This window comes from Vicia villosa, linkage group LG6 (assembly GCF_029867415.1).
Source record: "Vicia villosa cultivar HV-30 ecotype Madison, WI linkage group LG6, Vvil1.0, whole genome shotgun sequence".
NCBI classification, from domain to species: domain Eukaryota; kingdom Viridiplantae; phylum Streptophyta; class Magnoliopsida; order Fabales; family Fabaceae; genus Vicia; species Vicia villosa.
In genome coordinates, this window is record NC_081185.1 from 138,334,531 (window position 1) to 138,359,524 (window position 24,994).

At 32.6% G+C, this 24,994-nt stretch overlaps 2 protein-coding genes across 3 annotated transcripts in view; one reads left to right on the plus strand and one right to left on the minus strand.

Moving 5' to 3' along the window:
- Positions 1 to 21,805, minus strand: part of LOC131610204 (uncharacterized protein At2g39795, mitochondrial-like) — a 62,772-nt gene extending 40,967 nt beyond the window's left edge. The window contains exons 1-4 of one of the 2 annotated variants that reach the window (XM_058882094.1): positions 21,620 to 21,805; positions 21,182 to 21,513; positions 19,713 to 19,849; positions 17,692 to 17,999 (exon numbers count right to left, since the gene is read on the minus strand). In XM_058882094.1, the coding sequence (XP_058738077.1) occupies positions 17,929 to 17,999; positions 19,713 to 19,849; positions 21,182 to 21,513; positions 21,620 to 21,730 (651 nt within the window). In that variant the 5' untranslated portion in view covers positions 21,731 to 21,805 and the 3' untranslated portion in view covers positions 17,692 to 17,928. Of the gene's footprint in view, positions 1 to 17,691; positions 18,000 to 19,712; positions 19,850 to 21,181; positions 21,514 to 21,619 lie in introns of those variants that run through there. The other variant, XM_058882095.1, reaches the window with a different exon arrangement.
- LOC131611027 (putative disease resistance protein RGA3) lies at positions 6,812 to 9,178 on the plus strand. The gene has a single exon (XM_058883152.1). It carries the CDS (start codon positions 6,812 to 6,814, stop codon positions 9,149 to 9,151), a length of 2,340 nt encoding a protein of 779 aa, XP_058739135.1. The 3' UTR covers positions 9,152 to 9,178.
- Positions 21,806 to 24,994: the final 3,189 nt, after the last annotated feature.

Genomic DNA, 24,994 nt, shown 5'->3' on the forward strand with positions numbered 1-24,994 from the left:
CCGGTTCCCCATAGTAAAAACCAGAGACGAGACTTTGAGACTGCCAGGAACCGGTTCCCACGTAGGGACAACCCCGTTCCTGCAGCATTTTTCTAAAAATGTTTTATCTTTGAAAACTCATAACTTTTGATCTGAGTATCCGATTTATGTGCCGTTTTGGGCATTGCGAAGCTAATGAGATGCTTTATCTGATGAATTGATAAAATGGACAATAGCCAACTTTACTTTTTAAACTCGATTTAATTATTAATGAATTGAAAGATAGTATATGTATATGTGCTTATATATATGACTATTGATGCATGTTCTGTATTGGTGATGGGATTGTGATATTCATTGGGTGATGTTGGTTTATAACATGTCGTAAATGAATACATGTTTTGTGATTATGTTGTTGGGTTGTTTTGATAATTGGTTACATTGTGTGCAATGATGTTAGATGTAACAATGTATGAACGTGGTGATGATTGATGATTTATGAATGTTAATATACTGTTAATATTAACATGTGAACTGTGGTGAATGTATGTGTGATATGTTTGTATGAATGCTAAGAATATATACATGCTTATTGGTGATGATTTGGTGATGATAATGAGACGATGTGTTACATCGGATTGGTGATGTTGTAAGCATGTTATATGTTGCATTCATTGGCATACATTTTTGGTGATGGATCCCGGTGATGAAAGTGGATCAAAATGGTGAGCATGATTCCCAGTGTGTGGAATCGGTGCTGGATATTTGGTGAGCATGATTCCCAGTGTGTGGAATCGGTGCTGGATATTTGGTGAGCATGATTCCCAGTGTGTGGAATCGGTGCTGGTTAAACTGTATCTCAGTGATGAGGATATCAGTTGGATGGGTATATCCCATGTATGGTACCACATGCATAGTGTCAGTTTAATCATATGCATTGGTTATAACATGATTGGATGGAATTCAGTGTTATGCCTTGGTGTGTTTATATGATTGATGTATTAAGAATATGTTGTTAATATAACTTGATCATTGGTATAATTGATGAGTTGTGGGCCGATGGCCAATATTGTTGGATTGATGTTTACTTGTTGTAATAATTCTGATTATATGTATGATTGAGTGGATGATAATTACTATGAGATTTTATTGCTTATGATTGCATAATGCTTATTAATTCGAATGAAACTCACCCTTACTTTGATGATTTCAGATTAAGGATGTAGCGGCGTCTTGATTGGGTGAAGATAGCTTATAGGCTAGCCCTTAGTTCGTGTCGAGTCATGCTCTGATTGTAACACTGGGGAACGCTAGTTTAGAGACGAATTATTATGTCGGTCTTTGTTGTTTATAATTGTATTAGAGGACTTGCATGAATGTTGATGAATATGCAATGTTATGAATTATAATCCGCTGTGTTGAACATGAATTGTATTTATGTTAAATGGTTCCTCGTGTGGCATGACAAATGACTATAGTATTTTATGTTAAAGAAGTTGTGACATCCTTGTAATTCATGTTTACTCTGAATATTATTCTATTTTCCGCGGGGGTTTAGAAGGGTGTTACATCCGCCATTCATCTTCTTCACACCAATTCATCAACCTCTCTCTCTGCAATTCATCTTCCTCCTCCACCATATTTTTCCGCAACCTCACCATCTTCATAGTTCCCTCCATCATTTTCCAACCTCCAATCATCAGCAATCTTCATCATCTTCATTGAATCAACACTGCGCCGATTCAATCTTCACTTCTTCATCACCTCCATCGCAAATCACGCAGCAGCGTCATCATCACTCTGCAATAACATCATCATCTCGCTGCGTTGATAACGAATCACAGAAAAGAAAGGAAGAAGAAGAACGCAAACAGAAGACCTTTTATCTTTTTTCTCTGATCCGATCTGCGACATCTTCATCATCACCATAACTCCTTCAGACGCATCCATATCATCATCAATACTTCAACGTTGCATCAATCACCAGTATCGATCTTTATCGCATACCTTCGCCGCGTCGTCGTTCTCATCGCAAATACGATCTAACAATCTCCATGGAATTCATCCGCGAATCTGCGCCTACAACAACAACGTTCACCATCTCCATCGCATAAGCTAGTCGTCCGCTCGGAATTGCATCAAGTTGATATCGAACAAAATTGCACCGGAGATAGTGAGAGGGAGATCGCGCCACCGCCGCTCGCGAGTGAAGGAGAAGAAGTTCAGAGGATTTGATACGTCACACTGGTAATCCTAACATTCCCTTTCCAATTTTTGCATCCTTTCTTTTTTACTTTTATTATTCATTTTATTATTATTATTTTAGATTGATAATGATTGGGATCACAACACAAAACCTTGGGCCTATCTGCTAGTTCACACCCCCAACTGGCCCGTTTCTCTGTAACAATAAACAATCCTCTGGGCCCGAATTGCTATACTATACCCCCATTTGGCCCATGCTGTACCGTTTTTGGCAGGCTGAGTAATAACAAAAAGTAACTCTGATGGGCTAAATCACTGGGCCTTGCGCCTATGCTATGCGTGCCCCATATTTCAGTTTTTACACCCCCTGTTTCCCTATTTTTTATTTGATTGAATTCATTGTTTTAATTAGTTTTTGTCATTTCCTTTTAGACATTAATTGCTAATTTTTCTCATCATTTTTAGACATTAATTGTTAACTCTTCCCATCATTTTTAGACTTTAATACAAATTTTTGACATATAATAATAAAAATATTAGTTTAGGCTAATTCCCTTTTATTTCTTTTTGGTTAATTAGATTTTTTCATTTTTCTCCCATAAAAATCAATATAAAAATAGTAGTAGTTTTAGCTCCTTTTGGTACTATACTTGTGACTTGCTACTATATGCTTGTATGCCGATTTTTGTACCATTGTGTTTCTCAAATTTTGCTCGTGATGTGACTTTAATTTTCATTTCTCTTTAATTCCTAACTTTAGGTAGAAACCATGATAACATTAGGTAGAAATTCCCTTCATACTTAGGCTAGTTTCTTTTTCTTTTTACAACCATAAAACATCTAAAAATACTTGAATTTAATCCCTTTAAAAAACACCAAGAAAACTCATAAAAATGACTAATAAATACTTTGACTAATAAAAAGGGAATGATAGCTTGTAACTTCCCTTGCTTAAGGGATGTTCGAGTGCTTGGAGCTCCCTTGCTTAAGGGTTCCATTCAAGCGTGAGTTCCCAACCTTTAAAAAATACAAACCAAAGAGTAACTCGAGTTTCCCTTGCTTAAGGGATTTCCTCGAAACACTCAAACTCTCTCTCTCCTCTCGCTTTCTTAAGGGCACCGTTATTTCCGCTCCATTGCATCCTAGGTCGATCCCTTATGCAAGAGCGCGAACGTTAACTCCGCCCAACTAAAAAACACAAAAACAAACAAAACTAAAGAGCCGAACTACGGCGCTCTGATTCCTGAAAAGGATACGTAGGCATCAAGTCGCGGGGCTTGAACGAGCACACTTGTAAATAATTCCTTCTTTTCCCCGTATTTCTTTTTGCATTCATTCGCATACAGACATAGACATAGTACACACCCTTTAGATAGAAACAAACATAGGTGGATACCATCGAGTACGATGGGCGCGAGGGGTGCTAATACCTTCCCCTTGCGTAACCGACTCCCGTACCTTGATTCTCTGGTCGCAAGACCTTGTTCCTTCCTTTGTTAGGTTTTCTGATATTCCTTTCCCTTATGGGATAAATATATTGGTGGCGACTCTGTTCATTTTTTCGCGAGCGTGCGACAACGTGTCCTGAGGCCTTTGAACACTTTGCTTACAAAATACATGGGATGATATGCCTTGCCCTTCTCTTGGACGAGTATTGAACTCATCGCCTGATTTGGGACTAAAAGGTAGAGGAGAAGTGACGACTTTTATCTTGGGCGAGTGAAGATAGGCTGAGATATGAGTAAGGATTTTATTCTGGAGAATGCTTCCTCACATTCCAAGGTCCATTTGAACTTCTCATTCTTCTTGAGGGCGACGAAGAAAAGAAAGGCCTTATTGCGCGCATAGGAGAGGAAACTGGATAGGGCGGTGAGGCGACATGTTAGTTGTTGGACCTCTTTAACATTGATGGATCTTTTCATATCAATGTCAGCTTGATACTTATCTTGGTTTGCTTTAATGCTCCTCTTCGTTAATAAGAAGACGAGGAAATTTTCCGCCTGCACCCCAAAGGAGCTCTTGGCGGGATTTACACACATGTTATACTTTCTGACCAAATTCAGGACGTCCTCCTAGTCTTTTGTATGACTATTACTTTATGAGGTATTCATTATCATATCTTCGACATAGACATCTAAATTCCATCCTATTTGTTGGGACAATACAACACCCATAAGTTGCTGGTTGGTGGCGCCTTCATTATTGAGTTCAAATGACATGACATTATAATACTAGTTGTTATGGTTCAACATGAACGCCCTCCTAGGCGCATCAATGGTATCCATTTTAATTTGGTTGTACCTTGAGTAGGAATCCATGAAACTCAACATCTGGTAGCCCGAGGACCCACAAATAAGACGATCAATGTCTGACAAGAGATAAGGGTCCTTGGGACAGGCTATATTAAGGTCAGTTAAATCCATGCACATGCACCATTTTTTATGCTTTCTTTACCAAGACAATGTTGGTCATCCATGTTGAGTATTTTACTTCTATGATAAAACTAACACTTGTTATCTTATTCACCTCCTCATTGATGACAACTCTCTTCTTCATGCCAACTTTTTTCTTTGTTTGTGACATTGGCATATTAGAGGGGGCCCAAACAAACAAGTCAAAGTTTCTCGTGATTTGGTTGACTAGTTTGCCCTTTTCTTCTTCTTCGTAAAGTGAGGTGCCTATATTTGTTAATTGGTGAGTCAAGTGACATGTCTGAACCTTCTTCAGATCCTCACTGGACGTGGGTCTCGTTCTATACGAGCAGTCTAGGATCCCAGCTCATAGTGTATGTGTTTTGTGCTTCACAAAAGGGGGCGACCTCGTGGGAAACTTCCTCTTCCCCATTGCCAGACTACTCTAGCGACATTCATGGGCGTTTTCTTTGTCTCATTGAAGCGTCCTACTCGCCCTCTAGGTAGTGGGTATTTCAAGTCCAGGTTTTGCATGGATATAATTTCCCCTAACAAGTAGATGACTGGATTACCAAGGATGGCGTTATTGGGAAATAAGGTATCCCCTACGAGGTAATCAAATTCAATCTCCTTGGAATTTTCTCCCACGCTGTAGGTCTTTTCTAGGATTATGTGACCCCTTACTTGCACATGTTTGTCTAATAAGTCTACTAGTTGACGTGTTTAAAAATTAGTAAAAAGATCGAACCTGCAAAGAGATGTTTGATTACCAAATTTTATCTTAACTTTATTTATCTAAAGCGATTGCAAAAGAGTTTGTTTGATGCAAATTGGAATGAAAGTTAAAAAATAATTAAAATAGAACATGTGGTTTTACCAAAGTTAAAAAAAAGTAATAGTATATGGTTTCAGGTGCAACCATCTTTAGGATTTGTCTTCTCCAACCTTTCTTTTTTTTGTTTCTTGTATCAACCATATCTTTTCCCCATTCAAATTAGTAGGGTTTCTCATATATCCAAGCCATCTAAATAAGACTTTTTAAATCTTATTTGTAGTATTGCACTCAAAGAAGAAGTGATTCATTGTTTTTATTTCCTTACCGAAGGTACAACTTCCATCATTCATCACATCAAATATCATCATCCCGATTAATGTCATTCGAAGAGTAAACACAACACAACGCCTTGCATAGTTAGTGAAGAAGATTCGTTTCCAATTGACTTGCTCTTCTTACCTCCTAATTCCTTATACATGGTGGAAGTTTTGTATTTTTTGCTGTAAAGTATCCTCCTAATACTGATTATGTATCATTGGATCTTTACACCTCATAATTATTTTAAGTATTCGAGAACAATTATTTGGTGCTTGCCAAATCATGCTATCTTTCTCTTTAGCATAGTATCCATCAATCCACTTCACCCATAATTTGTCTGCCTTGGCCAGCAAATTCCAGAGCAGCTTCATCATTGTGGCTTCGTTCCAATCCTTCATTGAAGCAATATTCAAAACCCCTGACTACTTTGGGATCACACACCTTTTTTCAAGCCACTGGTGCCATTTTGATGTCTGCTTTTCTACCACTCCACAGAAAATTCCTATAAATTGCTTCAATTTGCTTGATCACTTTTTTTGGCATTGGGAACACATGCATCCAGTAAGAAGTCGCATCAATCAAAACACTTCTAACAAGTTGAGATCAACCTACATAATTCAAGAGATTAAGTTATCAATGAGAGACTGACATTGATGTATGTTGAGTTTCCTACTAGAAAGGTACTCCAAGATATTTGAAAGATAAATTTCCCTTAGCAAAGTCAGTGGCAGCTAGAATTTTCCTTTATTCTTACATTGTGATTCCTCCAAAATAAACCTTGCATTTTGCAGTGTTAGCTTTCACGCCATTTGAATTTGAGAATTGATTGAATTCCTTCAAAGAATGGTCCTCATAAAGTTTTCCGTCCACACTTTTTGTCCCTCCTGTCAACGTTCGTTAACAGAAGCTGATATGGCATGCCACGTGACAATGCCAGCGTGACGAGATGTTAACGTGTCATGCCACGTGGCTAAGGCCAACATGATACTTGAACCCATACAATTTTGTAGCTAATCGGTAACTAAAATCGTAGCTAATTTGTAGCAAATTTATTACACGAATTCTGATTCTAAAAAGATGCAGTTTGTTCATATTGATGCAACACAAATTAAAAGCACGTTACATGGAGATATTCAAGCTCATGCTACCAACACAATACAAGGTAAGCCACTTGTTTTCTAAATATAATTCAATTGTATTCCTTCCTAGGATGGGACATCAAATCAGAGAGATTAGTCACAAATTGGATAAGAAAGCAGCTGAGGGGAAAACGTATGGACTTACAACTATTCCCGAACTTGTTGTGCAAGAAAGAGAATTGACTTATCCTGACGTTAATGTTTCAAGAGTAATAGGAAGGGATAATGATAAAGATAAAATTATCCGGCTTTTGATGCAACCTTTTCCTCAGGGTGGAAATGATAAAAGCATGTGTGTCATTCCCATTGTGGGAATGGGAGGATTAGGGAAGACCACTCTTGCAAAGTTGGTGTTCAATGATAAAAGACTGGATCAGCTTTTCCAATTGAAGATGTGGGTGTGTGTCCCTCTTAATTTTGACATCAAGCAGATAATCATTCAAATCATCAACTCTGCCAGTACTGCAGATTCTAAAGCAGCTTCAGCTCCATTGCCCGGTCTCGCTCCTCAAGAGAACATTGACAGCTTAGATATTGTGCAGCTAGTAAGTCGTTTGAAACAAAAACTTTCTGGTCAAAAGTTTTTACTTGTGTTAGATGACATATGGAACGACGACCGTGAAAAGTGGGTTGAGTTGGAAGATTTGATAAAAGTTGGCATACCAGGAAGCAAAATTATGGTGACCACACGTAGTATATCAATTGCTTCGATGATGGGTAATGTTCCCTCATATGAATTAAATGGTCTTTCTTTAAAGGATTGTTTATCTCTATTTGTCAAATTCGCATTCAAGGATGGGGAAGAAAAAATATATCTAAATCTAATGGAGATTGGAAAAAAAATTGTGAAAAAATGTCATGGGGTTCCACTGGCCGTGAAAACATTAGGAAGTTCTCTCTTCTCAAACTTTGATATAAATAAGAGGGAATTTGTTAGGGACTCTGAGATGTGGAATTTAGAACAAAAAAAAGACGGTATTTTACCTGCTCTTAAAGTAAGTTATGATCAAATGTCATCCATTCTAAGACAATGTTTTGTTTATTTTTCCCTCTATCCCAAAGATCATATCTTTAATAGTCTTACATTGTGTGATCTTTGGGTAGCCCTTGGATTAGTTCAATCCCGAAATGGAAGAGAAAAGCTAGAGCATGTTGCAAGAAAATATATTGATGAGTTACGTTCAAGATCATTTCTTCAGGATGTCAATGACTTTGGATTCTTTTGCCAGTTCAAAGTACATCATTTGATACACGATCTTGCATTATATGTTGCAGGAGAGGACTTTGTGGCGGTAAAATCACAAACTCGTAATATACCTCATCAAGCAAGGCATTTGTCATTTGTTGTTGAAGATAAGTCATTTGGTCATGCTTTGTTCCCAGAGTCTAGAAGTGTGAGAAGCATACAATTTCCCATCTCAGGAATGGGTCTTGAGAGTGAAAGTTTTCTGAATACATGGCTGTCAAAGTACAAATGCTTGCGTTATTTAGATTTAAGTGACTCTTCTTTTGAAAATATGCCCAATTCAATTGCAAAATTAGAGCACCTGCGTGGTCTTGATCTTTCTTGTAATCACAAAATCAGAACACTACCAAATTCCATTTGTGAACTTCTAAATTTGCAAGTTTTGTCGTTTGACGGATGCACAGAGCTTGAAAAATTGCCCAAAGGATTAGGAAAGTTGATTAGCCTCCGAAGTCTGGCTGTCACTACAAAACAATCTATTCTTCCATATTATGAATTCGCTAGCTTGAACAATCTTCAAACTTTGGCTTTTCAGGATTGTGTCAATCTGAAGTTTTTGTTCAAAGAACCACTCCCTTCTGTTGAAGAACTGAATTGTAAATCATGTGAGAGCCTGGAGCGCTTACCTCTTGATACTTTTCCTAACTTACAGACATTGCTTATTGATGATTGTCAGATGTTAAACTTGTCATTGGACAATGAAAACTCAATCCAAAAGCTGCGGATGAAAAATTTGTATCTTAGTGATTTTCCAAAGCTTCTAACACTCCCTCGATGGATTGCAAGGGCCGTGGACACTTTAGAGACCTTTATAGTTCTCAATTTTCCTAATCTTCAAATGCTTCCTGGGTATCTTACTACAATGACTCTTCTTAAGAGGATCTATATTGGTAGTTGTTCTAAACTGTTGAGTCTTCCAAGTGGCTGGGATCGCCTCACTGTACTTGAAGTTTTATTCATACATGATTGTCCTGAACTGTACCGAAAATGTCAGCCTCATTCTGGTGAGTACTGGCCCATGATTTGTCATATTAAAAACCTTCACATTGAAGAAAGAGAGGAGGAGGAGGAGGAATGAAGCCATCAACCTTGTAAGGTAAACATTATTTAGTATTATCAAATAAGTGTTGGTTGCACACCTCCTAAACTATTTTCCTGTTGAAGAAAAAAAATAAGGTTAGAGTTGAAATTGCATCAACGGTCAAAGTGATACCGTTTTATACAAAAAATATATAGTGAAGAATGTGAGTAAAACAAAATTAAGTGTTTTGAAAGAAATGTTATCTTTACACAAGTTAATTTCTAACATATGATCAAATAAGATACCGAGACTTATTGATCTAATGTTAAAATAATATGTTTCACTTTTAATAATAATGATACTTTAAGAACTAAAAATGATGCTATACTCAATTTCAGTCTCTAAGTAAAGCATGTCTATGAAAACTGAGCATTGTTCATTTGTTGAATTGAAAGTGATTTAAAGTGCCAGCCATGGCGAATTTCTCATTAGATAATAGAAATGTTTCCAGCTGTAGAGATTAGTTTTCAGCATGTTTCACATTTGATATTATCTGAGTACAATATTTCGTATGCTCGGATAAATGATTGATAACCCAACCAAACCAGCAAGCATACCTACAAAAAGTCAAAGACCACAAGCCTATCTATATGATGACAATATTGAAGACAGAAAAATAAAGAGCATAAAAAAAGACTTTTATTAAACTCAGCATCTCAACACAAGCTCAGCCAAATCGTCAAATCATCTGGTAACACCAGAATGAAAGGACGCCACTTGTTTTCTGCCTCTAACCCACTTGTTTTCCGTCTTAGGATGGCGTGTCAAATTGGACATGTTAGTGGCTGATGGGACTACGTTTGGACTTGATATGCACGGAAGAGAAATGACTTATCCGGATGATGGATGTTGATGCTTCAAGTGTAATATGAAGGGAAATTGAGCAGCCTTTTTATCATTACAATCCTTAGCTTCCTTTTCATGTCAGCCAAGAGTGGAAGATAAACATCAAAACCCGGCTTCAAATCATTAATCTTCAAGTCACCAAATAACTTATGGAAACCTCAACTTTGTAAACCACGTCTACTTACTGCTTGCATTCTTCTGTTCCTTCAAGATCAGCACATTTAACTGAATTGCTGATACTCTTCAAACTCCAAGCAACATTGTGCCGCGCAATTATGTATCCGAGAGATTTGAGGTGCCTGTAAGCTTGAAAAAGCTCCCAACAACATCCACTCTTCCCGGCAGCAACCTTTTCATACACTTCTAGTTCCATAAGGTACCTGTTCCAAATTAAAATTTCCATAAGCACAAAATTTCAAAATACTTTATCTTTGCAAAAATGTATAATCACGAATTCCTTTTTCCGGATAATTTCTCATGTAACACATGATGAAATCTAACTGAAAATAGATAGAATATGATACAACCTACAATGTTTCCTCAATTGAAGTGTAAATGTTGCCGCTACAAACTATTCCAGTAGTTACCCACATTTTGCCATTCTTCTCAAACACTTGTGTCATTCCCATTTCTTCATTCCATCTGCCTTTTGGTTTTGTGTTTCTGGAAAATGAAATGCTAGAATTCATCATTTTGAAAACAATAGTAAGTAACTAAGGCATAAATTTATCAACAAGTAAAGAAAACAAAATCATAATAAACGAGAAATCATTTAAACCTAAAATTAACCGCTTGTAATCTTTCACGCTTTGATACAAGAATTGTGAAATTAGAAGAGAAAAAAATACATGAAGGTTGATCAAGACTAAAAGTACGTGCATAATAATTTTGTTAAGAAAAACACATATAAGTTTTTTGGTGAACACTCCCGTACCCATCAAATTTGATTGGGTACTGGTACCTATGTGACTTGTATAGAGTTTTTTGGTGAACACTCCCGTACCCATCAAATTTGATTGGGTACTGGTACTAGGGATGGGAATAGGCTAGGCTAGGCTTTATAAGGCCTGAGCCTGGCCTACGATAAACTTACAAGGCCTGAGTCTGGCCTATGGCCTACTATAGGCTCGTTTTTTCAGCCTGGCCTGGCCTTTTTAAAAGCCTGGCCTGGCCTGAAAGCCTATTTAAAAGCCTATTTCTTATTAATGTTTTCAATTAATTCATATTGCTTAAGAAGTCTTATAGGTCGCATATATATATGAACATTTAGACCGATCTGTTTAGCATTATTTCTAATACATATATGCATATATAAACCAATCTATTTAACTTTTTCTAATATATATGCATATATAGGTCAACCTATTTAAACTAATTTTAATATATATATATATATATATATATATATATATATATATATATATATATATATATATATATATATATATATATATATATATATATATATAGGCCGGCCTACAAAGCTTTATAAGCTTTTTTAATAGCCTAGGCCTGACCTATTTTATTAAATAGGCTTTTAAAAAAGCCCAAGCCTGGTCTTTCTATCAAATAAGTCTGGCCTGACCTGGCCTTAAGTAGGCTAGGCTATAGGCCCCTGTAGGCCGGCCTGGCCTATTCCCACCCCTAACTGGTACCTATGTGACTTGTATAGTTTTGATAGGTCCACATCAATAATAATTATTATATTAATATATGTTGTATATTCAATTAATCAAAATTGTAAAAGTCACCCTATAACACCATTTTCTCTTTGTTATTTTCTTTTTCAGAAAAACAATTTCTCTCTTCCTCCTCCCGTAACGGTCGCGACTTTCTTCTTCCTCCTTTCAAAATTTCTTCTATGCTCTTCATTCCTTCTTTGTTTCCCAATTTACGCTAAACACGTAAGCTTTCTGCTGCACTGTATTTTTTTTGCAGCGGCCGCTTCATTCTCCGTTGCCACCAATGTGTGTATGCTCTTATCTCCACCAACCAGCGATTATGATTATTGATGCTTCCCAATTTTCGCTTAACACTTAAACTTTCTAATTCACTGTAATTTTTTTCCGCCACTGCTTTATTTGCCGTCACCGCCATTGTGTCTGTTCTTATCTCTGTCTATCCTTCTCCTATATAAATATTTTGATTTTAGGATTTTCATTTTGATGTTAAAATTATTTATTTTCCAGTGTTAAGGGTTGTTATTCTAATCAATTGCATTACAGTAGATTAAAATTAGGTTGTTTGATACAAAATACTCTATAAAATGTACTTTTGTTAATAGAAATTTTAGTTTCTTGTACACACATTTTTCAATTATTGATAATTTCTTACTTCAGCATTTAGAGTGTCATTGTTGTAACATAGGTGTTTTTAGTAACCAAGGTTAAGATTGTTTCGGCACTTTTTTGGTCTGGGAATTGAACTTTAAAATGTGTATAGAATCTTCACTGTCAGTATGCTACCACAAACTAACAAATAAACTTTGGGTGTTCTGAAGTGATCAAAATATACCCTATGTAATGGAAAATACATAGGTCTTATTCATGGAAATGAGTATATCTTCTTATAGCTTATTTTTGGAAATAATACTACACCTCTTCCAACAACAACTGTTACCTGTGTTCTCAAAATAGTCCACATCTAATGAGCTGGTAAAACAAAGTTCAGGATATCATGACTTGAAATTTCAATATGCTATCAAAAGCTGGATTGGATGGACCTATAGAACCACGTCTGGGGTATATTTTCTTTAACTTAAATCCTTATGATATTGATTTGAGATTAGAAATATTGAATAACTCAATGGAGGATCACTTTTCTATTGGTACTGAGTGTTTTGATTGCAATTGCATTTAAATGTTACTTTGTTTTACAAGTTATAGCCACATTATTTTTGGTGAATTTAATCATGTCCTATGATATGAATTTAATCATGAGTGATGCAATTCTATTTGTGAGATCCAACTTTATTTACAAGTTGAGTGCATCTTGGTTGCTGCTCAGCTAATTGAGTTTAAATCAAATATATAAAAATTGATATATTTATTAGCTAACTGATCAAAAAGACGGTATGCGCAGCGTGTCAAACATACAAGTTTGGAGAGTACGCTAATACTCTCGACCACTAATGACACCAACTCAAGCATCAAGTTTAATACCAAGGTAATCACCAAGAAAAAAAAAAATTAGTCTCTTCTCATAGTGTGATATGAGTAACATTGTAGGCAACAAATTGACATTAACATGTGGTATATAACATGTGCCAAATTGTGCAAGAAAAGAACCAGAATCAAGCATTAACTTGACCAAATTAATTTGAAAGGAGGGTATAACAGATCAGAACTAGAATGCAATCATGTGAATGCAATTAATACAGATCATCTCCCTGTTAAACTATTTAATCGGCAGACAAAAATAAATCGCTTATAGACAAATCTATGAACATTTTTTACCAACATAACTTTCATAGACAAATTTACAAACCTTCTACTACTATTCCTTCTCTTTAATAATCTTGTCAATCATCTTATATAATTTTTTACATGACACTGTTGACAAATGTTGAATTTCATGGGTCTATACATATTCCACTTTTCCACTACTTCGACGATGATAGTCTCTGTCTCTTCCGCCAAGGTATCTGTCACGTTCATACCTATCATAACTCCTAGAAGAAGCACAACTGGATACATCTTTAAATTCCTCGAAGCATCCCTGTCATGCTTCTTAAAGAAGCAATTCATGCTCATATTGTCCAATTGTGAAGCTGAATATGATGAAAAATTGAAATATTAAAGTGTGATATGAATCACAAGATGTCAGAATCAAGTAACTTCATGTACGCCCTCTAACCCATAGGATACAAGACACACCTTCCCAGCATGAGTAACAGTATGGATGACCACAAGAAGCCATTCCAATCACAGAACAAGGATATTTTTCAAAACAGATGCCACATGTAAGCTGACCACAACAAAAAAACAAAGACCAAAATATAGTTCCCTGAAGTAGGAGAAAATTACATCCAGCAACATTATCAAACAGTTTTAAAACCCATCCATCCATATAGATTGTGTTTAACTTAATCAACAAATTGTGAACCATGAAAATACTCTTATGGTGTAGAAAATTATGACTTGATTTTATTCAGAGATGCACAGTTGCAAACCATTAATTCCATCTATTCTTGTTTATAGCAGACAGATGAATAGAAGCCACGTGCTCATGAATGACCTATGATCAAAAAATTAGTAAATAATCTTAAAACAAGTATGATCTTCTTGAAGAACTTAATTAAAATTTAATATCAGAAGCACTAACTAGTTTTCATTTTGTGGTTTCTGTATAATAGGTCTAATCCCAAGGAAGTTTATCATGTGGTACTGTTCCAACATCTTAAAATCCATTTCTAAACATGACATTGTTACTCCAATTTCCATATTTTAAATTTTAATCTTACGAACTAATATATTGTGATTTTGAACATTTAGTGCGAATAAGTTACATTTGTAAATAGTCTAGGAACCAAAAGATTCTTACTCAGTGAAAAGTTGTACTATTATACATACTTTTTAGAAATGGTTGCTGAACTCTTATCATTTAGCTACTGAATTCTTATCATTCAATGATAATATGATAAATGTCAACAAAAACAATTCAATATGATTGTAGAAACAAAGGTAGCACCTTGAAATTCTAGAACTCGCATCCAATTCATTCAAATAATCAAAAAGACAAGCATTAATATAAATAAAGAGATAATCTAACCTTTGAAAACAACATCCTATCTCAATATAACAAGCAATAATTGCTGCAATAAAGCATATATGAGAAACACTAATCACAAAATACAACTTTTTAAGGTAAACAAAATAAGGTTAGGTTTGGTTTCAGACAACATGTTTAGAAAATATGCTCCCAAATCAAAACTTAGTCATTTTTATGTCACATAAGTTATTTTGAGGAACCAATTTCACATAGACAGCTTATAAAAGTAAACAAATTATAGAATCAAGAGAGATACATCAGGGCAATTAGACTTAGTTTTATCACCATCGTAGAAATAATCACCGACATTATCATATCACTGTTTTAATACATGGCAGCATTATCGAGACGAAAGAACTAAATAAAACCCGAGCGGATATTCAAAATCGATGAAATGAGGAAACTAAGGCACGAGAAAATTGCGAACTTGAAACATGAAAGCAAATGATATTGGAATCAGAAACTTGAAGAGAGGAGAAAATAAACCATATGATATGAGGAGAAGAAATTCAATTACATTTGAGAAAAATGAATTTTTTTTGAAAGACTATGTAAGGAAGAAAAAAATTGGAACACCGTTGCACTTTTTATTTGAAAGAACGTCGTTGAAATTTGTATATACTTGTATTTAATTTTAAAATATTATTATGTAAAAACAAATGCCACCTAAGTCGACAAATGGTCCATTTTAATTGGTCCACTTCACTTAGGTACCGGTACCCATTGAAATTAGCAGGGTACCTAAGAATTTGCCAAGTTTTTTATATGGAAAAACAAAATTTAGTAATTTTATATGTACCAAAAACATAATTAATCCAAAAATTAATATAAAACATGTAACTAATTGTTTTAAAAAAAACATTATTTAGAATTATTTTAAAATTTAACGATAAAAACTTAAAGTGTAGTTAATAAACTAAAAAACACTCTTATGGTCAATGGTCTATAATAAATTATGAAGTTGTTGTGGTTATGTTATGGCAGTAAAGAAAAGGTGCAGCACTACAAGCAAAATTACAGAATTTAGCAGAAAGTGTAAAAACAACTAGCTATTACTTTAATCATTTTTTTCCTGAGTCTGATTGATATGCAATGTATACAATATATATAGTACTATAGCACTTAGGATTCCAATAGTACCTCACCACTCAGCACATGCCTTTATTAGAAAACCACATAATTCTTGAGGTACTGGGGCCTCACTCTATTCCTTTTGGATCGGTATTATTAGTTGTTCTCAATTATTGAGTCTTCCAACAAGTGGATGGGATCACCTCACTGTACTTGACGATTTATTCATATGTGTGTGTCCTGAATTGTACCAAAAATGTCAGCCTCATTCTGGTGAGTACTGGCCCATGATTCGTCATATTAAAAACCTTCACATTGAAGAAGGAGAAAAGGAGGAGGAATGAAGTCATCAACCTTGGAAGGTAAACATTATTTTGTGTTATCAAATAAGTGTTGAAAAAAAAAGTTAGAGCTGAAATTGCATCAACTGTCAAAGTGATATAGTTTCATACAAAAAATATATAGTGAAGAATGTGAGTAAAACAAAGTTGAGTGTTTTGAAAGAAATGTTATCTTTGTGCAATGTCAAGATAGATGATGAGATTGGAGTGGAAAAGGGATAAGCAGCTTGAGGAGACACAGAGGAGAGCAGATCAATGGTTGATGGCATTTGAGAACATGAATGTCTAATAGTTGTTTTTATTATAGGCTTGTTGTATCATATGGTTCACAAATGAGATATGTCTTGCATAATACACAAGTTAATTTCTAACATTTGATCAAATAAGATTCTGAGATTTATTGATCTAATGGTAAAAAAATAAACCTGTATTATGGTGTAAGACTGTCTTACTTGTGCATATTAGACAAAGTCTTTATTGTAATGTTTGATGTATCTTAAGATTTCAAAATATTTATTTTGTTTCATGTTTGATGTATTTTAAGATTTCAAAATGTTGATATCTTTTATGTTATATTAACAGTTCTCAAAAACATACCTACGAAAACATTTGTTCTGATTTAACAGACCAAAGTTTTCTCCGTTCCAATCAATTCTTTCCTGCTGAATCAATGGAGGAATGGTTTATCTCCCCCATGTTTTTAGAAAAAGGACTTATTTTCTTCCTAAAATATTGGATACAATTGTAAAATAATATGTTTCACTTAAGAACTAAAAAAGATGATGCTATACTCAATTTGAGTCTCTTTAAGTAAAACATGTGTATGAAAACTCATAATTTTTCATTTGTTGAATCGAAAGTGATTTAAAGTGGCATGACAAACTTCTCATTAGAGAATAGAAATGTTTCCAGCTGTAGAAGAGATTAGTTTAATGCTATACATTTGATATTATACAATATTTCATATTCTCTGATAAATGATTGATAACCAAACCAGCAACGCAGGAAAGCAAAGCTTATCTATATTCTATATGATGTTGCTAACTCGCTCCTAGGGAAACTAGCTTTTCTTTGGAGCACGGGTACTCCATTTTAGGTAAAGTACGGGTACCAAATACGTACCAGGTATTGATATGCGTACGGTATGCATCAAAACGATATCAATTTATTTTATTTTCAAGTCGGTACACCAATCGATATATATTTAGTTTGGTACCACGTACCCAACTTTTTATTGTTTTTTCAGATGCTATAATTTCTATTTTTTTTACCGAGTAAAAATTATGTTATTTATTCTATTTATCCCTAAAAAAAATAGAAAGAAAAACTAATATATTGTATTAAAACTTCTTTCATACCCAAGTTCTTCATCTTCTTTATCGAAAGAAATTGAAGTACATATAGATTTATTCCATTGAAAAAAAATACACTCAATCTAAATAGAGCTGAAAATTTATTGATGAAGATAAATGATAAGTTGATATTCTTGAAGTTGCTAGTCTTTTCTAGAAAATTTGATCTAAAATCCGCTCTTTTTAATGATATTAAAGAGAAAAATATTAATATTCAGCACACACTCTTAACTATGCAGCTAAGACCATAAACATATTTCAATTAAAACCGGTTACAAATGATTTATAACCATAAGGAGATGAAAAGTGAAACTCTTGTTCATCACTTGCATTTTGCGTTTAGACATCATCATCTATCTTGATTTGAAGAACATTTCCACACGTTTTCTGTAATTTAAATATCTTCTTGGGGTTCAGATACTGATAAATATCTACTCCTCTTCCTCTTGCCGCTTGAGTGCAAATCTTTCCAAATTACATATCAAAAAAATCAGCAAACAAAAAGAAGGGGAAAATAGGGTTGACAGATTGTGGTGTTGAAGAGTATCCCAAATCATCTACATTTCTTTAAGAAATGGTAATTGACATTTATGTGTCTAACCAAAGGACACGTATTCTAAAAGAGATCAATGGTTAGGATTTATTTTTACTTTATGTTATTTAAAGATTAATAAATAAAAAATTAGCATAAAGTGGAGATAATCAATTTTGGAGCCGAGAACACGAAACCCATTATGAAACCCACAACAATGTCATCTTCTTCAAGTATAACTAACCGGAAACGACCTTTCATCTTAATTTCTATACCCCATTTCACTCCTCTGCATAATCCCCTTTATTGTTTTAATGCTAGCATTTCACCTTACTATTATGCTATCTCGCCACCACACTTTCGTATCGTATCATATCGTGAGTTGTGTGCAAAATGCAGAAAATCTCTAACCATATACCACTGGATTGTGATGCTATGCCTATGGGTAAGAAACTCAACCAATTTCATTGGAACTCAACTAAAAAATGTATTTTTTTAATTTGCTTAAATAGTTTTATAGTGTTCTTTCTCATTTTAATATATAAACCTTAATTTCATTGTTATGACTTATGAGGAAATCATCATGTCAATTTGTGCTTTCATTGTTAATCTTTCGCTCATTTTAATCAGTGTCAACAATGTTGATTTTCACTTTTTGATGGCACAAGAGATGCACAGTAGGTGATTTTGACCTTCAACAACTCTTTAGTATATTTTTTTCAGAAGTCTCATATTAAGTATACTAGCTATGATGAGATGGAATGGATGATAGTTTAGGTGTAGGATGTTTTTGAGGTAATGTCTACAAAACAAAACAAAACAAAAAGGGCTTCCCCATTTTAATCAATTTAAAATACATAACAAAGCAAAATGAAAAAGATAAAATTCAATTCATCCACTTCTTATTATTATTGCTTATTGATTCACTCAATGAAGCTCCAAAGGCCTGTTATGTTCGAATATCAAGTTAGAAATATAAAATGCAAGAGACAATGTGCATCTTATCATTTCATGAGGTAAGGTTCTACTGATTTCTGAAAAAATAGCTGATATTTCAAACTTTACATATTTATAAAAATTGACTGTATTTATAAGTTTGACAACCTCTGCATAATTCTAACTCTTAAATTATTGAATACAAAAATTCGTAAAAATGGAACACGTAATTCACATTCCTACACTTGTGATGTAGGAGGATTGTGCGTATCAAAGAAGAAATCCCACGTCGGAAAGCATTTTAATATTTAAGCAATATTTAAGCAATTTTAGTTTTAATATTTAAGCAATTTCTATTTTATTTATTTTATCTAATTTTGTTTTGGATTAAAGGCCCATAAGGCCCAATATGGTTTATTTGTTTTCTGTATTTAAAGACCTTTGGCATAGCCATAAGGATCATTTCTTTTATTATAATAGAATCCAATGTTTTCTTTATTCCTGGTGGACTCCAGAGCTTATCTATAGAGTTTGCGCTTGCAACCCTATTTTTATTCAAGGTTTAGCACTTGCTATTCCTTTGGGCGGCTTCCGACTGCGTCAACTTGAGACATGTTCTAACACAAACTATAATGCAACTCTGCATAACTATGCGGAACGCGTCTACGAAAGTTGATTCAATGACTCGTTTTTTGACAGGAATGCTTCACCTGTTTTCAACCAGTTCACATATTGCTTTTGCTCTCTTGTGTGTAGGTAGTGGAGAAGGAAATTGGTTAAGCTTCCTCCAATGCCCTTGGTTATCAGGTATTCCTTGAATGCATTTTGCAACTTAAAATCCAATTCACTGCACATGATATAGAGAAAAGACAATGAACAAGATTATAACAGGAAAATGACTCAGATTATGAATAGTTCGGCCAAAATCCAAAGTGATTAATATGCCAAGATGAATAGTCAGGCAGAGTGGTTTGGTTATGAACCAAAGTTATATAAAAGAAGTTAGTAGAGAGCCTAGGAGATCAAGCCATAGAGGTAGTTAAAATGATTCTATGAAAGTAACACTTGCAGCATAAGTGAACAAGAAAAATCTAACATGTTGATGAGGGAAGAGGTTACAAACTTACAATAATCGGATGGATATGGAGGAAAAATTGTAGGGTTATACAACTGTTATCTATAACACATGCTGAAGTTATAGGTATTCGTCTTTTATGCTTTTATGGAGGAAAATGAATAATCAAAAGAGATTAAAGGTAGTGCACTGTCAGTGTAAACTAATTTTACACTATCATCCAATATAATTATAACAATCTGCCATGTCATATCAGTTTTTTAAAATTAAAAGTGTGACTTGGTTGGATACACGACACTAATTAGTTGACAATGTACAAATATTTTACAACGTCAGTGCATACTCTTTTTTTCTCTAATCAGAATAATCAAATTACGTGAATATTTATGTGAGTAATATACTGGTTGTTATTTCAAAAGACAAAGAACTAACCTTTTTTATACTAATATATAATCTAATAATCCTAATTACATAAAGAAACAAAACATGATATTTAAGAATATATGGAAATCAATCCTAAGCGATAGTCTATGCTACTCTAAATTGGGCTATAGCAGTGTAGTAGATCACAGCTGCCCCTGGCTGCTAAAGAACACACAGTAGCGGAGTGGTATAGTGTAGCGGCGGATGTCACGGCCACTATGCCTCACAAGGATTTCAAAGGCCGTTGTCTTTACAAATGTAAATGAAATATGAGCAACACTTGCCGATTGTAATTATTAAGTACTCAATAATGCAGCCTATACAAAGGTAAAGTATCATAAATTCCCATTTCACCCGTGGAAATAACGTATGGTCACAGGATTACTTTCTCAGAATCATTCACACCAAAGATGATGGAGTAAACTATCATTTTTGTCTCCAACCTTACACCCCAGTTTCACAATAGTCCTCAATCAAATAATCTCGAGAAAAAAAGACATCAACCTATCTTTTTGTCAAATGTCTATAATTTACTCATATGATGTCAATAATTCATTGAACTATGCACGAAGAGAGGCGTTCATTTGAACTTCAAATATCTAATCTGATCTATTCTCCATGTCAGACACTATAATATTATCAGGTTAACGCACACGAATAAGACTGTCTCGAGTAGTTTACCTGAATAAGGGGCCTCGGTAAATGGAAGAGCCAAGACACGCAGGTGATTTAAGATAATAAGCATTGTTGATTTCAAATTGAGAGGTTTGATCAGTTTGTTGATAAGCTCTACAGTCAAATTGCAAGATAGAGGACAAAGCTGGTTTCTTTACACATACTTTGATGAAAACATCTCTTACAAAAATAAGATCATTTTCATAGTTAGGAGGACCCAATATAGCTGAAAGAGCAACTTCCTCACCCGAATCACATTTTCTTCTCAAAATCACATCTTTGGAATGTGGTGAATCAGAGTCCACTAAAAATTCACCTAAAGAACCAATTTGAGCATTCTGCATCCATTAAAATAATAATCTTTTCTTAATTTCAAGTGATGAAAATATTTGAGAATCGAATAATTGAATTGATTGTAGAAATGGGTTTAGAGTTGGAGAGAACCTGAAAGTGATTGGAAGAAAGTTCGAAGTTGATTTCAGATTTGAAGAGGTTGACAAGTTCAGAATCTTGAATAGCTTTGAAACCCTTTCTCAACTCTCTCAGCCTCGCCATGCTCTTCTCTGTGAGTTGGGTTTTGCACAAAATACAACAAATTGAGAAGTTGGAGATGCTTCTTTGGATGCAATTTTTTTCACACACTCTTTAATTTAAATATGGTTGAAACACCTTTATTTTGTTAAAATTAGTTTGGAAATGCATCTCGAAATAAATAATAAAGTGTGTATGGAGATGCATCTTCGTAATTATTTTTAACTAGATTGTTGACCCGTGCGATGCACGGGTATTTTTAAATTGAAAAACTATGATACTCATTAAATTGTGTGTTGCATGATTTTTATTATAATATATTTATAAAAAAAATTTACGTCAAAATATGATTATTCTTTTGAGAAAATTCATAATTTTGATAAATTATAATTTTACTACTAAATACGTGAATTTTGTGTTGTTTTACATCACTTGCTTTTTATTTTATTTTCTAATAATATTCAAAACATGATAACAATATAATTACAAATAGGTATAAAAATATTAATAGTTCAATATTGAAAAGAAAATGTATACATAAAAGAAAAAAATTTAATAGTAGAAGAGCGTGATCTATCTCACTAAATTAACAAATGAAATAAAAAAAACAAAAAAATAAAAACAAAACAAATAAAAGATGAAAATATAAAAATATAAATTAGAAAATCTAAATATGTATTTCATTATGTAAAATTTTGTAGGATATGTTATTGGCTTGTCAATTTGTCAATATTATATTTAAGTTAAGTGACTTACGATTTAACCATTATTCATATATCCTAAAGATTTAAGTAAAATGACTTACAATTTAACCATTATTCTTATATCCTAAAGATTTAATTTAAATGACTTTACAATTTGACCATTATTCTTATATCATAAAGATTTAATTTAAATGACTTTACAATTTTACCACTATTCTCCTATCCTAAAGATTTAAGTTAAATGACTTTACAATTTGACCCCTATTCTTATATCCAAGAATTTATTAGGTGACATACAGTTTGACCACTATTCTTATATTCCAAAGATTTGTTAGGTGGCTTACAATTTAAGCTCTAATTTTTAGATTCTAGAAAATTTTATCTAAATATTTCACCCACAATAGTGCCTCCATTGAATCACTTTTGACAGAGGTTTTTCAAAGTAAATATGATTTTTCTTGCAATATTTTATCTTCGCTAAACCTGCAAAAATATATATTATATTTTATATGAAAATAAAATAAATGTGTATGAAGTTTAACAAAAAGATAAACAAATTTATAAATACTTATTAGGAAAAAAATATTCTTACTGATTGAAATAGTTATGAGACATGCAGATCCTAGAAAAGAATAAATAGGTAGAAAATGTTAGCAAATGAAATTGAAAAAAAAATCATTGTTATGAGATATGAAAATCCTAGAAAAGAGCAAATAGGTGAAAAATGATACAAAATGAAATTGGTAGATGATGAAGGTAGTATCAGGAGTGATTATAAAGGTGTGTAAAAATACAAAAAGACACTATTTTATAACCGTTTTTGTAGACTATTATTAATAGTATTAATAATATTAACAACATTTCATTAAAACATTCCATAAAAAATAGAAGAATTTAAAATTTTAACTCTTTTACGTTACATAAAATAAATAACAATGATTATTGGATTAATCACTATTTATTTATCAATTGTTATTTATTTTGTCCATTTACTCATTATTCTATTTATTATTATTTATTTATGCTACATGTAATCAATTTGTAAAAAAAACGTAATTGAATACTTATTACATACTCTTTATAATATAATTAACTTAAAATTTAGATTTTTTATGATTAATAAAATTTTTGTAGAAACTCATAGATATAAATTGTTTTTTATTTTTTTAATTTCAAATAATTTAAATAATTATTATTATATTTTTTTAATATTACATGAATAGATTTTAGTTTATATTATAATATTAATTTGTATAAATATAAATAATGAAATTTTAAAAACAAAAAAAATATAACTAATATACACTATAGAAACAATATTATATAATCTAACCTCTGAATTTTTTAATTTTCAATTAAGACAAATTTTTGTAAAATAAAATATTCAAATTTAGAAATTCATAAAAATAATTTTATTTTTTTATAAACTAATAATATAAAAAAATATTAAAGATAAACTCATCATTAAAGTGTATTAGTTAAAATTTAATAATTATTAAAATGAAATTTTATTTTATTTTATACTTACATATCATTATTAGTTATAATTTATTGATTATTAAAATAAAATTTATTTTTTAATTTTTAAATTAAAACCAAAACAGAAAAAATTAGAAAATTATTCAAATTATTTAAATTATTTTATGCAATACCTAAAAAAAGAACATTATTCAAATGATTTAAAACAGAAAAATTAGAAAATTAGTGTGATCATAATAGAAAAAAATTATCAAAGTTATTTACAGTTTTTAATATAATTTAAGAAAAATTTATTTAATATATTTATTTGCTACAAATAAATTAAAATCGTATTTATATATATTTTTATTTTTTCTTCTATTATAAATTAATTATATAAAAGTTATTTAGAGTTTTTAATATAATTTAAGAAAAAATTATTTTTACATAAATAAGTTATTTCTCAAAAGTTTTATATATTTAGATATTATATATTACATATTTATATATTTATATAATTGTTATTATTATTTGTGATTTCATATTATATTATTATTACGATTATTATATTTATTTATTTTATTTTTTATATAGAGTTAAATTAATAAAAGTCAAAATTATAATTTTTGTTTAGATTTATTATCGATGTGACATGTGGCAACTTTGGTTTAGAGATACTACCAAGGTGACATGTGGCTAGGGTTGCCATCATGACAACCTTGAATTTATATATATTAAGATTAAGATTAAGATTTTATATTTACTGAGTTTTTCAAATATCTCTATTTGAAATATGTCATATTAGATCAAACCAAAAACAACTAGAAGCAATGCTAAAATATTAAACAAGAAAAATTAACATTTAAATATTTAACGTTACGTAGATAATCATTAGCTATAACATAAATTCTTTATTACAAATTTGTGGTTCAAGACATTGCATCATCCTTATGATATCTCCGGTTGATCTTGCAATCTTCGTATCCACTTTAATCCAACTCTTTGTTGAGTAATGGTAAAATATACTCCACATTACTTTTAAATTCTCATCTGTCTTCAATTCAAGCATGGTGAATCGTATTTTCCCTTCATTGTCAACTGAGGGTGAACGATACTCGAATTTGAT